General features: G+C 44.4%; 1 protein-coding gene across 2 annotated transcripts in view; it reads right to left on the bottom strand.

Annotated features, from left to right (window-relative positions):
- CNNM1 (cyclin and CBS domain divalent metal cation transport mediator 1) overlaps window positions 1-13,474 on the bottom strand; it is a 63,529-nt gene extending 50,055 nt beyond the window's left edge. For both annotated transcript variants that reach the window (XM_047072674.1, XM_047072675.1), the window contains exon 1: window positions 11,911-13,474. In XM_047072674.1, the coding sequence (XP_046928630.1) occupies window positions 11,911-13,474 (1,564 nt within the window). The remainder of the gene's footprint in view (window positions 1-11,910) is intronic.
- Between the last annotated feature and the right edge of the window lie 910 nt (window positions 13,475-14,384).

Genomic DNA, 14,384 nt, shown 5'->3' with positions numbered 1-14,384 from the left:
CCTAGGGAGGAGAGAGATGTGGCTCTCAGGGGTTCCATTCGAAGTAAGCCAGACTCCAGAGGTAACCTTAAAACCCACCCTTTTGAAGGTTCTCATTCCAGGTAAAGACAGTCTACAGCTACTCCAACATTCTCCTCCACTGTTTCTGATCTAAATCAAGCTGACTCCCAAGAGCACATCCCATTTTCCAGTTTTTGCCCTAGTGGTAACTGCCATACCTATTAAACCCTAATCTTTATAGTATCTCTGCCAAATAGGGATTGTTACTACTACTATATGGATGAGAAAATGGAGACTTAGAGAAATAGTGACTTGTCTCTAAGCAGCTCTCACTTCTGTTCATTATGTACAGTCACGTTTACATGGGTTGGATCAGAGAAAGCACTTGTTACACTAAATGACTAACTAGATACAATTCATGTAATTAGATCAGGGAGGTAGAAGGCAAATGGTGGAGTGTCTTGAATGTGGTACAGGCATTATCTTCAGCCTTTGCAGTAAACTTACAATATAGTATCATCATTCCCATTTTAAGAAGGGAGATAAGCCTCATTCAGAGTCGTAGAGTGACCTTCCCTAGTCACACAGCCAGGAAACATAGAAGCCAGGATCTAAGCCCAGGTGTTTAGGAATCTATGTCTGTGGCTCCGTGGTCTGAGGTAGTTAAGTCATAGATGTGGCTTCTGATTCTGCCTCAGTCACTAACACTGAGCAGGACACTCCTGTCCCCAGATCCCAGGTGCCTCATATACAAAAAGGGAAAAAAATTCTATTGAGTTCACCTGCATGGTGGGTACAAAATGAGTTACTGTTTTGGAAAGATCTTTGCAAATGTAAAGATTAACTATAAGGGATTATCATCACTATTTTTATTATTTGTCTTTTCTGGGCCTCAGTTTCCTCCACCTGAAAATTAAAGGATGAGAGCAGGTGACCTCCAAGGTGCCTTTTTTGGCTCTAAAATTCTCTACTTTTATTAGGCTAAACAGTCCTGGGGCTACAAAAACAGTTTGGTTTTACAGGATGCTTCTTTGTGATAATATATGATAACACGGGAATTCTAATAGTGCCAATAGTTACAGCGTCTTGCGTTTACAAAGAGTTGTGAACTCCTAATGTTTATCTAACGTTTATATCTTAATATTGAAGAATTCCATTGGAGTAAGAGGAGAAAAAGATGCTTTGACACATGATAGATTTTTTTAAAAAATCTACAGAATCAAATCAAATCACTTTCTATCAAATCAGGAAGAGAAGCACAAAAATGTTACCTTACCTAACCAGCCTTGTAGCAACCACCTTGATTTGGAAAAACAAAACAGTTCCTTTCCCTAGTTTATTAAAATAAAAAGGCTGTACTTTGTAGTAATTATCTTACTCTACTTCATCTAAAATAGAATAATCAATACACTTATCACAAAAAATTTTCTCGAGCCACTAAAAGGCAATTATAAAAAAGCCAACAGTGTAGAACACCATGGTAACCAGCATCACCAGGGCATGAAAACATAGTTGTTAGTCACTAGGATCTAAGCTGGTTGGCAGTTTGGCTTGCTAAGCAACACTCAAAAATAGCAGTGTAACAACCCATTAACTGAAGATATGACTTTGCACAGCTTTGAACCTGCCCAGAAGGAACTACCCCAGGTCTATACACCAACCTCATGCACTACTAGGCTCCCAGTCAAGGCCTAAGTAGTCATTTATTCAACAAATACTTATTGAAGCTTACTATATACCAGGCACATAATTCCCAACACGTGTATTTACTTGATTTCTCAGTTAAACAGAAGCTCTGAAATAGACACAGAAAGAGTGGTTTTGTGATGGGTGAGGTTGGGGGATGGATTTGCTTGAGGCTGACTCAGAGAGAAATAGCAGCTGATGGCCAGAGCCAGAGGACAGAGAAAAAGAGAAAAAGTAGACAGTGGACTGCTTTATAATACAGCATAAAATAACTACATTCTCATGACCATGATCCTGCGTCATCAAGAAAAGATTAAGTTATATTTAGGATCCTTTCCTAAGGAAGGCAGGAATGGGCATAAAACATTTTAGAAATATCACCACCAAAAATGGTTAAAATATACAGTTTTGGCCTTTGGAGAGAACAGAAATTATGTTTGATGAATATCCCATTCTGCCTAGTTCCCCACTTTGCTGGGAGAAAAGCAGCATTAAGATCATTGCTTTACCAGCATTCAAATACAGGGTTGGCTCCCTTTCTGCTTTTATTTTTCTAGTTCAAGCTCCTGCCTCAGCTGGAATGCCTTTTCCCTTCATAAATGCTTATCAGAATCCCTCTCCATTGACTTCCTTAGAGTTTTCCCAGATCCTCCCAGGGAATTTCTGCCTTCTCCCTTCCCCCACAGAGGTCTGGATGCCCTTGCCTGTCTGCCAGGCTGTTTGATATCATTTCCATCAAGGCTCTTCCTACTTTCATGCTCCTGGAGGCCAGGCTCTTTCCCATATTCATATCCATAGCCATCTCCCAGAGCCCTGGAAGCCAGGCACTCAGTGAATATTTGTGAGCTCAACTGTCTACACAATCCCGAGGGGTAGAGGGGAGGTTGGCTGGGAAGGTAGCACTTTCCCTAATGGATATTAAATGGCTCAGGAACCCACATGGCACCCACACCGGCCCCCTTTCCTTGGATCCTTTGCACGTCTGCTCCCTTCTGGAAAGCTCTTCCTCTAGTGAACTTCTTCTTGCCACCCTTTTAGGATTCAGCTCAAATATCACTTGGGGACAGGGAGGAGTCTATTCTTAGCCACAAGACCAGGTCAGAGCCCCTATTATATGCTCTCATGGCTCTATTTGTTCTTCAAATTACTTGTTACCACTTGTAATCAGTTACCGGTTAGTGTATATTTTCCAACTGCATGGCAAGCGCCAGGAGGGCAGGAGGCCTGATATAGAATGATGTCATATGGAAGGAAGGAAGGAAGGAAGGAAAAAAGGAAGGAAGGAAAGAAAGAAGGAAAGAAGGAAGGGAGAAAGAGGGGAAGGAGGGAAGGGAGAAAGAGAGGAAAGAATGAATTGAGAAGAATCCCAATTTGGAAAGGAACAGACAGCAGAAAATAAGAAGGGAATTCAAGAGTTGTTATGGAAGGTCCAAGAGTCCCCAAATGTGGGCCTAGAGGTAAACCAGTTGAAGAAAGTACTAGGAACATTTACAGACCCCCCCTCCACCCCCCACCGTGATACACAAATGCTTTAAGGGCTCCAGAAACACAACCAAATGTATTTGACTGTTAAAAAATGGAATTGAGGTGAGCTACTATACTCTTCAGATAAGAGAGGACTCAACAAGGATGATAAAACAAGGAAATGGAATTTAACTGCAGCCTGTGGGATTTAGATTAGATAAAAAGTCTGACAATGAAGGCTGTTATATTCTGGAAAAGACAACTAAATCTAAAAATGAATGCGTGAATTAGATTCTCTGTCAGGTTTTTCAGTGCCCCTTACAGCTAAATTCTACTGTTACCTGGTATTTCTTTTGCCAGGCTGAGAAAAAAAAAATTATTTCAGAACCATATTACAACAATCATAATAAAAATTTTTAAAGAAATATAAATCAACAATTTAACACTTTGTATATTTAATTATTTCTACTTTTTCTTGTTCCTTTTTGTTCTGCCTCCCTTTTTGTTCTGCATGATGGACTATGCTCTGTTTACTGCTTGCTCTAATTATTGTTTAGAAGGTAAACATTCTAAATTTCACTAATTACTATCTAGCAATGTTTAGCACATTTTTAAACATATTACACTTAATTATATCAGCAAAATATAACTTTGAGTGAAAAGAATTTTTTATTTTCTTTTATGAAAGACAAAAAATGTAGCGCTAATGTTTTAGCAGCTTCTTATAGAATAAAACAATGGGATAATTATTCTTTTTTAAAACTTTTTTAAAGTTTATTTATTTATTTTGAGAGAAAGAGAGAGCACATGTATAACTGGGGGAGGGGCAGAGAGAGAGAAAGGGAGAGACAGAATCCCAAGCAGGCTCCACACTGTCAGCACAGAGCCCGATGACGGCTTGATCCCAGGAACCATGAGATCATGACCTGAGCCAAAACCAAGAGTCAGGCCCTTAACCAACTGAACCACCGAGGTGCCCTGAAGGATTATTCTTCCTGCTAAAATATCACACCTGAATTGGGAGTGATAAAGCAAAACACTGACTTTCCAACCAGATTATTCCTCAGTGAAAATGTTACGTGGCATATCTATGCCAGCAGCACTTACTAGCTGGCTGGATTTGAACAACAGATCACATGCGGTAGAACCAAAGCTTGAAGAGGATACCTTTCAGCTCCACAGTGTCTGTCTTGTTCACCATTGTATTCCCAAGGCCTAGTACAGTGCCTGGTCCAAAGCAGTTCAATATTTACTGAATAAATGAAAGAATGAATCAACAAATGAACAAAGACTGAGTATGAAAACTGCAATAAGCCGCTTTACAGCCACATTAATCTATAGATAGAATAACCCAACAGTATGTGTACTGTGCCATCTTTTCTTTAGGAAGATGGTGTTACTAACCCAGCAGAGCAAAATTGTCTAACTGTTAAATATTACAGCAATTGCACCTAGAGGCCTCTGACTTCAGAACAAAGCTTTATTCCTTCTCCCTGTTTTCTGCATAGGGTTGATTTTCTCCTAATAACAATCCGATAAGCAGAGTAGGGAACTTTAGAAATTAAGTTCAACAAATCTTTAAGGATCTATTTCATAAATTTGTCTTCCCAAATTATAGGACTTACTCCCAAGGAGGCTACAGTGAAAATAATATCATCATATAAAAAAATCACTTTTAGGATTCGAACAGGATATTTTATTAGTGGAAGAAGGCAAGATCATGGGTTTTCCTCTTTATTGTCTTTTTAAAAATTAAGGTTGTGGGGCGCCTGGGTGGTGCAGTCGGTTAAGCGTCCGACTTCAGCCAGGTCACGATCTCGTGGTCCGTGAGTTCGAGCCCCGCGTTGGGCTCTGGGCTGATGGCTCAGAGCCTGGAGCCTGTTTCCGATTCTGTGTCTCCCTCTCTCTCTGCCCCTCCCCCATTCATGCTCTGTCTCTCTCTGTCCCAAAAATAAAAATAAACGTTGAAAAAAAATTAAAAAAAAAAAGAATTAAGGTTGTTAGTTTGGGTGCTACACTTAAAAAAAAATTTTTTTTAATGTTATTCATTTTTGAAAGACAGAGAGAAACAGAGCACAAGCAGTGGTGGGGCAGAGAGGGGGACACAGAATCTGAAGCAGGCTCCAGGCTCTGAGCTGTCAGCACAGAGCCTGATGCGGGGCTTGAACTCAGGAACCACGAGGTCATGACCTGAGCTGAAGCCGGATGCTCAACAGACTGAGCCACCCAGGCGCCCCGGGTGCTACACTTTTAACATGACAAAATATTAGGAGTTATTATTTCAGGATAGTGGGATGATTACCTTTAGGTGATTTTCATGCTTTCTAAAATTTTCAGTTTTCTGTAACGAATATGCAGTATAGAAACTTATAAACTTAAGTAAAATTTTTATAAAAGTAAAATTTTATAAAAATTTTATAACCTAACTATAGTCATTCTCTTCTCCATGTTCTCATTGAATTTTTATATTTCTATTCTATCACTTTTATTGTAATGATTTATACACAGGTCTGTCTTATCCACATAGGTCCATGACTTGTAAATTGTAACGTTGTTAAAGTTGGAGGAAAGGGGAGTCCAACCTGCCTCCTACCTTTCCAAAGGAGAACACTATTCTTTCAGGCTGTCGGCTCTTTGGGAGCAGGGACTATATCTCATACATCCAACTCTGAGCATAGTGCTTTGAACATGAATAAGGATAAATAATTATTACAATATAGATTTACCTAAAAATGTGGAGGAAACATACATGCAGCACATTTCTTCTAAGACTTAAAATTTGCCTTTGTCCTGCATCGTCCAAAATGATTGGCTGGAGATCATTAATGATTCATTTACTAGAGCTCTGCAGAGCCTTTCTATTATATTAAAGTTTAACTCCTTCAGTTATTCATTCATTCAACAAACATTTACTGAAAATTTAGCATGTTTCCTATCCATTGTTAGGTACTACAGCTACAAAGACAGATAAGATAGTCTTTGCTCATCTTGGGGGTGCGCAGCATTAATAAGCAAAAAACCCATAACACAACTTGTTAGTTCAATAAGAGAGATATGGGACAATTAACTTGGCTGAAACTGGGGTTTACAGGAGAAGCTTTCCAGAGGACGTGGACCCTGTGCTGAGTGTTAAAGGAAGAGCTGGAATAGGGATTAATCAGGCAATGCATATCGTGAGGAAAGAGACAAAGGCAAGCAACAGCAGTGGGGCCATGAAATTCAGTTGCTGGAGCACAAAGCTGTGGCAGGAGTGGTGAGGGATGGGCCTGGAGGGGAGGGCAGGAGGAGGTCAGGAGAGCACAGCTTAGACTTTATCCTGCAGGCAGTGGGGAGTGCAGCAGGGTTTTAAGAAGGGGATGACGTCACCAGAGATTATTTTGGTGGCACTGCAGAGGACGGATTTGAGGGAGACAAAAATTGGAAGACACAAAATTTCTGAGGAGGCATTTGCACAGAGGAGTAACAGGTTTGTGTTTGTATTTAAGAATCTTAGTTAACATTTACAATGACAATTACTAAATATGCATTATAAAGCAATACTGTATTACTATTTCAAACAACTCTATGAGTAAATGCCATTATTATCCTCATTTGACAGCTAACAGAATAGGTAATTAAGTAACTGTTCCAAACCTCAGGCAGTCTGGCACCAAAGCTTATGCTCTTCATCACTACCTCATGTGCTTAATTTCAGTCTCTCACTTTGGATGAAAGCTCTGTGCAGACAGGAACTGTATGTCCTCCACTGTGCCTAAACGGTACACAGTAACTATTTCTTGAATAAACTCAATGACTCACCTAAGCGAAAGAAATAGTGGACTATATTATATATATACAAGAAATATTTTAGATGCAATCTTGGCCAATTTTTGGCAGACTTTGGTGATTGTTATGGACTGAATATGTCTCTCTCCCCACCACCCAAATTCATATGTTGAAGCACTAACACCCCCCACCCACTCGGATGGGGCCTCAGAGGAGATAGTTAAGGTTAAATAAGATCATATGGGTGGGGCCCTAAACCAGCAGGATTGGTATGTTTATAAGAGTTAGAGAGACAAGAACTGGCTCTCTCTGTATACATGCACCAAGGAAAGGCCATGTAGAGATACAGAGAGAAGCTGGCCCTCTACAAGCCAGGAAATGAGCCCTCACCAGAAAACAAATCAGGTGGAACCTTGATCTTGGACTTCCAAAACTCTGAGAAAATAAATTCCTGTTGTTTAAGCCAACTAGTCCATGGTATTTTGTTATGGCAGCTGAAGCAGAGTAAGACGGTGGTTAGTAGCATGAGGGTGAAGGGTAAAAGGGGGGTTTTTAGCCTGGGAGACTGGAGGAGCAGTGCCACTGACTGGGGTAGAGAATCTGGGAAGTTGAAGAGGAAAGGTTGGTTGTGGTCAATGGAACAACACTAATTATTCTATACTTTGGGTTCACCTCACTCAAACATAAAAATATAGTAGAAATTAGCTACTTAAAACCATTCATTCAACAAATACCTATTCATCCCTTTGCCACGGTTGCCACTGTGTTTGTCCTGACAATGTAAAGTAAGTAAGATTCATTCTCTGCCCTTAAGGAACTCACAGTCCAGTTGGGGAGAAATACTGTTACCTTTTGTAAAACTACCACACTAGCTAGAAAGACCTTTCTCCTTTTCCCCACTTCTAAAGACCTGGAGCTCATAAGAAGTATAGAGGTGAAATCCCATATGGACAAGAGCTTTGAGTCACATGACCTGGATTTGAATCTGGGCCTTGGCATACTAGCTCAGTGAAGGTCCTAGGTAGGCCAAGTAACCTTTCTGGGTCTTATGGGCCTCACCTGTAACTGCAGAGTTATTTTAAGGATCAGATAAGATGGGTAGAAATGTTTTGTAAAATGCAATATATATGTTAGCACGTATTGTAATTATAAAAGCTCCATTTCTAACCTTTGAAAACTAGAGGTAAATCAGACATGGGCAGCAAGTCAGAGGTGAAAGGCCAGCTTTGAATCCTGCCGGTGGCAGGAGTTCTGGGATGGAGGATGGATTAAGACTGGTGTAGTGGGGAAAAGAACAGATTCTGGTGTCCACAGATCTAGTTCAAATCACAATTCAGTTATCAACTGTGGAAAGTTGAGTAAGTCATGTAAGGGGTCTGAGCTTTAGTTTCTTCACCTGTAAAATGGAGTTGATAATATCTACCCAGGAGGGTTGTTCTGAGTGTGTAAAGGGCTTGGCAGGGTGCCATGCAGAGCAAGTCGCTCAATTAATGGTAATTGTTGTTCCTATTTGTCATTTTCCTCCCCTACCTCCTAATGGGTTTGTTTAGGTAGTTAAGTTACTTGAGATGCAAAGAAGTGAGGGAAACAGAAGGGCTTTTATGACTTACTTTAAAAGTTATTTTTAAAGGTAAGGAGAAGTCGTTCAACTCTTTTCCTTTACTAACCTATGGTGCAAACATAATGTTTTTGGAAAATGACCACTGTGTTACATGGCATGAAGCCAGAGAACACTCAGCTTGATGCTTATTTCTGGTATTTATTCTAAGTAAGTCTACCAATCACTGTTAATAAGGGTTCTCTGAAGGCAGTGCTTCTCAGACTTTAATGTACATGAGTCGCCTGGGGGATTGTTAAAATGCAGATTTTCATTCAGTGGATTTAGAATGATGTATGAAGTTCTGCATTTCTAACACGTTCCCAGGTAAGGCCCATGTTGCTAGTTTTTGGACCGCACTTTGAGGAAGGAGAAATGCTCTGAAGGGATGTGGAAATTTCTTTCTTGGCATGGCGTTTGATGTGGGAAACAAAGGCAAAAGAAAAAAATTAAATTTCCTTACTACCTACAACCCATTGACAAGTCCTTGAAACAGGTAGAGTGACCTTCCTCTGGGAGTTCAGCTGCCTCGATGATGACACTTTGCTAAGGGCAAAAGGCAATCTTAGCTTAACATTATCCTGACCCCCCCCAGGATGCTGTAAGTCTACTTTAACACATAAAAATTCCTTTGGAAACTTCCTTACTCTCTACCCACCAAGATATGTTAGCAAACATCCTCTAGGCAAATGGCCCACTGCTGTACACTGGAAGGGTCTCATGACTAAGGATTTACTAAACAGTAATAAATGACCTTTTCCTATTAACAGCTAGCCCCCCTCAGGGTCCTGGAAACCTTGTTTCCAAAAATACCTTGAGGCTTGTGTTATCCCTAACTCCCTCCCAACTTAAAAGTATATAATCGGCCATTTTTTATGACCCCAGTGCAGCTCTTTGGGCCCACAGTCCTGTCCCCGGCTTTAATAAAAACACCTTTTTGCACCAAAGATGTCTCAAGAATTCTTTCCTGGCTGTCGGCTCTGAGCCCCAACGTTTCCAAATTGTGTTCACCATAATTCCCTGCTTCTCTTTAGTGATCTGCCTAATTACGAACTAATGATACAACACTGACAAGCCTTTTTCAGACCAGATTTCAAAATTCTTCAGCAGGACTCATTTCAAATCAATATTGACTTTTTTGAGCAGCCTACCTTGTGCAAGGCACTGTGCAAGGTGCTAGGGATCCAAAGGTTAGTGAGACACAATTCCTGCTTCTGAAGACTGTCCTTACTCTGACACTACCCCTTTGTAGACTGTTAACTTTCTTGGCAGTGTTGTCGTCTCGCATTATTGCCTATAATGCAGAAGCTCAATAAATAGTGAATGAATGAATGAGTTTATAGTTTCCTGAAAAATGTCCTCCAATAGCACATGACAATGAGACACCATCTTAACTGCACTCTGTCCTAACTATCACATGTAAGGGATAGATAAGTTACAATCAGGCTGATAGGCTGGGCCTTAATCCAATCTGACTGGTGTCTTTATAAGAAGTAATTATTAGAACCATAGAGATTCTAAGAATGAGCTCACACACACCGAAGGAAGACCATGAAAGGACACTGAGAGAAGCCAGCCCTCTGCAAGCCAAAAAGAGAGTCCTTGGGAGAAACCAAACCTGCCAACACCTTGATCTTGGACTTCCAGCTTCCAAAACTATAAGGAAATAAATTTCCATAATTTAGGCCACTCAGTTTATGGTATTTTTTATGGCAGTCCTTACAAATTAATATACAGATTTTTACAGTTTTTATGCCCAGATCCAAGACTCCCTTCTGCAGGAGTCTTACAAAATGTAAGACTGATTCTAAGAGTGGATGGATGAACCTTAGGTTACAGTGGGAACAAGTCATACAGGGACTTAGGGGAGACAGAAGAGGGGGAAAGAGTAGGCCAGATTGGGCTAAAACAGCTATAATGTATATACATTTTCCTTCCCTTCTCATGATACCAACACAAAGTTTATAGCTTGGATAGAAAGTCAGTTTTCAACTTTCCCCTGCTTTTCAGGCTACACTTGGATACTTAAGACAATTTTACTTCTCTAAAAAAATTGTGGCAGGAGGAAGATCCAAGATTTCTCTCTGAATGAAAGTTCTCAAGAGTGCAAATGATAAAGTAATGAGATTGAATTTTTGATAAACAGAAAGATGTGTCAAGATGTGCCAAATGGGATTCCTGCTAGCCATAAGGAAGTTATATTTGAAGCTTGATTCTAAAGTCAGGGGATTGATTTTTTTTGTTTTGTTTTTAATAAACATGCTAATTCATATGTACAGATGAAAGCCTCCTTCAAAATGGTCATTCTAGAAGGTTCTACACTTATTCTAACCATGTCACTGTTCTCAACTCATTTCTGGAATTGTTTTCAGGGTCTGTGAGATAGTCTTCTGAACTCAATGGTGACTCTTGAAGGTAGATTTGATTTTCAAAAACAATCAAGTGTCTTTCTGGTTAACTAGGAGAACCAGTCAAACTGTGCAATTCCAAGAAAACCCTAAAGAATCCAACTGATTTTTCTTGAGTGAACCGTACTCAACTCCAGAAGACAGTTTCTAAAGACAAACCCCAGACATGCATGTTACACACATGACACTGGCAGGGTGGTGACTGCTCTGAAGGAAACCCTACTCATTTACATATGCAAATTTTCTGGTGGTTCCCTTTACCAGAATATTTCCTTACGTTTACCCTATCACATGGGACCCCAATTCCCAGAAGTACAAGGACCTCACCATCTTAGTCAACCTTTAATCTCCAACCTGGTTACCTGACATATATCAAATGAACAGCTGATGGAAAGTTAAATAAGACAAAAAAACCCACAAAAAAACCAACTAAGGTGTCTGTGTGATTCAAAGGGCAGAACTAGGACCCAGAGAGCAGTTCCTAAAACATAGCTTTCTGTTCCATGTAAGAAGGGCATTACCAGCAGCTGGAGCTGTCCAACAACAGAGTTAGTTTGCCCTGGACATTGTGAGTCTCCAGCCCTGGGAAGAGTTTAAAAGGAAGGCTGCTAGCTATGGGAGGCTGTGAAGGTTCCTCCAGTATTGGGTGGGAGCTACCCAAAGACCTCCAAGGACTATCCCCAGAGTCCAATCTGCACAATAATACCTGCCAATTGTTAGATCCTGAAAAATACTGAGAGGGAATGAATGAGGAATATGGGGCATCTTAAGAGCCAAGTAAAAGGTTAGAGGCTGGGGCTCAGTCAGCTGCAAGGAAGGTAGGGAGAAGTGAAATGAAAATAGCTGCCATGAGGTGGGTCGGGCCTTCCTTGGGTTTTTGCTACCATAGGAGAGTTGCTTTGCAACTCTACCTGAAACTTCACATGTTTATGAAAGGGTATTACTTTTGAAGGGGGAAGCAGTTGAGAGAGGTGATAGACCACTGCTCACCCTTCTTAAACTCCTCCAGCACGGTGTCCAGCCGAGTATCATTGAAGACGCAGTGAAGGGGCCGGTTGTAGAAGCGGGTGACGGTGAGGAGCGGCGTGCAGTCGTCGGGGTCCACGAAGGCCAGGTCCTTGACAAACAGAATGTCCACAATGTTGTGCCGCTGATCGCCCTCATACACGGGGATGCGAGTGTAGCCGCTGCGCAGGATCTCCGAGACCGTGGCAAAGTCTAGCACCGCGTCAGAGCGCAGCATGAAGCAGTCCCCGAGGGGGGTCAGCACCTCTTCTACCACTTTGGTGCGTAGCTCCAAGGCGCCCTGGATGATGTTGAGCTCCTCCTTCACCAGGTCGCTGTAGGGGTCCGCGGCCCGTAGCGTCTCCAGCAGCTTCTCCCGAGTGTAGAAGGTGCTGATCTCCTGACGCAGCGCCCAGTCCAGTAGACGGCCCAACGGGTAGCACACGGGGAAGGCGGCCGCCATCAGGAGCCGAGTCAGGCACACGCTGTGCGAGGCGATGGCCAGCCCGTGGCGCGAACACACCGAGTAGGGGCAGATCTCGGCGCCCAGAAACACGGCACCGGTGCACACGAGCGCCGGCAGCCACGGGAAGTGGATCCCTGCCTCGCTGTAATCTTCCCCGGTGCCCCCGACGCCCGGCGGCAGCGAGGCGTACAGCCAGCCAGCCAGGGCAGCGTTGGCTCCGGCTTGGCCCAGGAGCAGGGTGCAGAGCAGATGGGTCCCCCTGCCGCGCACGGCCTGCACGCGGCGCGCCTGTTCCTGCTCTGCGGCGGAGCCGCTATTCCGCAGCACCCGTAACTCCACCGGGTCCAGCGAGAGCAGGCTCAGGCGCAGGCCGCTGAAGAGGGCAGACAGGGCGAGCAGCAGGAGCGCCCCGAGCGCTCGCAGCCACGCGGGGGGCAGCAGGTCCCCGCCGGGGCCGTACAGCCGAGGGCGGACGCGCAGCAGGAAGCCGCCGGCGGCGCCGTGGTGGTGCCAGGCGCGCCCATCCCAGGCGCACAGCGAGAAGAGCTTCCCGCCACCGCCTGCACCGCCCCGCTCTGCCTCGCCCTTACGCAGCTCCCGCACCCGCACCTGGACTAAAGCCGAGCCCGCCACGCCTCCGGGTCGCAGGGGCCCCAGGACCTCCACGTCCGACGCCCAGTCGCTCTGCTCGCGGCAGCGCTGCGGCCCCGGCGGGCGCGTGGGGACAGCGCTGGGCGCCACGCCGCTCGCTCCCGGGGGCTCCTCGATAAACACGAGCCGCGGAGCCCAGTCGCCGGTGCCGTTCTCTCCCGGGGAAAGGGTAGGTGCGGGCATCGGCGCCGCGGGCGCAGCGGGCCCGGGCTGGAAATAGACGCGCAGGAGGAAGCTGGTGCCTTCCGCCGCGCGCAGGGTGCCCCCCTCCAGGGACACGCGGCCTCCAGCGGTATCCTCGGGCCGCAGGCCCAGCAGCCAAGCGGCGGCAGCCGGGGGCTGAGGGGACAGGGAGAAGAAGAGCAGGAGCACAGCGCCTCGGCTGCAGCAGTCCCGGAGCCTGACACCCACCGCTGTTGCCGCAGCCGCCATCCTGCACCCGGCGTGGTTGCACGTGATACTGCAGAGAACGGAGCGAGATCTGGAGGAGGAGCCGGAGCCGAGAACCCGGGCGCGGGCAGGTCACCACGTGTACGCCCCCTGCGTATGTGGGCTGGAGGTGGTCGGGGTTCAGACTATGCCCCCGCCCGGGGTCCCCGCGGGAGGCGAGAGATGGCCACGCATCACTGCACCATGCATAACTCCCGACGCACTTCGGTATATCTGAGCTGCAGTCTAAGGAAAGCTTATCTTGGAGCACGGTCTCCTGCTCCAGCAGTAGGGCGCCCCTCCGCGAACTCCTACCCGGCAGTAATTCTCTGTCTGCCCCAGTGCTTCCCGATTGGCCAGGGATATTTCCCAGCGTTTCGCTTCTTCTCCTGCCTCTTGCGTTCCCCCTTCTGGTCAAAAGATATTAGGGAGATAAGTTTTGAATCTGTAAAAATTGTGCGTTTGATCTCAACTCCGGCTGACCTTCTAGGTTTAAAAAATTTCCAGATTACGTAAATTCAACTCCTTGTTAAGATCCAAATGTCCATCTATAAGAAGCTGTTGAAATAAATTGTGACACTACTATGTGATGGAATACTATGCAGCAGGAAAAAAGAATGACGTGGATCCATGTGTTTGTGATATGGAAGTATCCCCAAAGTAATCGTTGAAAAATAGCGACATGCAAAACAATATGTATAACATGCTAGTTTGTATTACAAGTTAAATTTAGGGGCGCCTGGGTTGCTCAGTCGGTGGAGCGTCCCACACTTGATTTTGGCTCAGGTCATGATCCCGGGGTGGTGGGATTGATCCAGGTTTTGGGCTGAGCGCTGAACGTGGAGCCTGCTTGAGAGTCTCTCTCCCTCTCTCTCTTTCTCTCTCTCTCTCTCTCTCTCTCTCTCTCCCTCTC

The sequence above is a fragment of the Lynx rufus genome, unplaced genomic scaffold, assembly GCF_022079265.1.
Source record: "Lynx rufus isolate CCGP_SWC_20201006 ecotype Redwood Valley unplaced genomic scaffold, mLynRuf1.p SCAF_11, whole genome shotgun sequence".
NCBI lineage: Eukaryota > Metazoa > Chordata > Mammalia > Carnivora > Felidae > Lynx > Lynx rufus.
The sequence above is the reverse complement of the archived record's forward strand: the minus strand, read 5'-3'. Positions and strand labels throughout refer to the sequence as shown.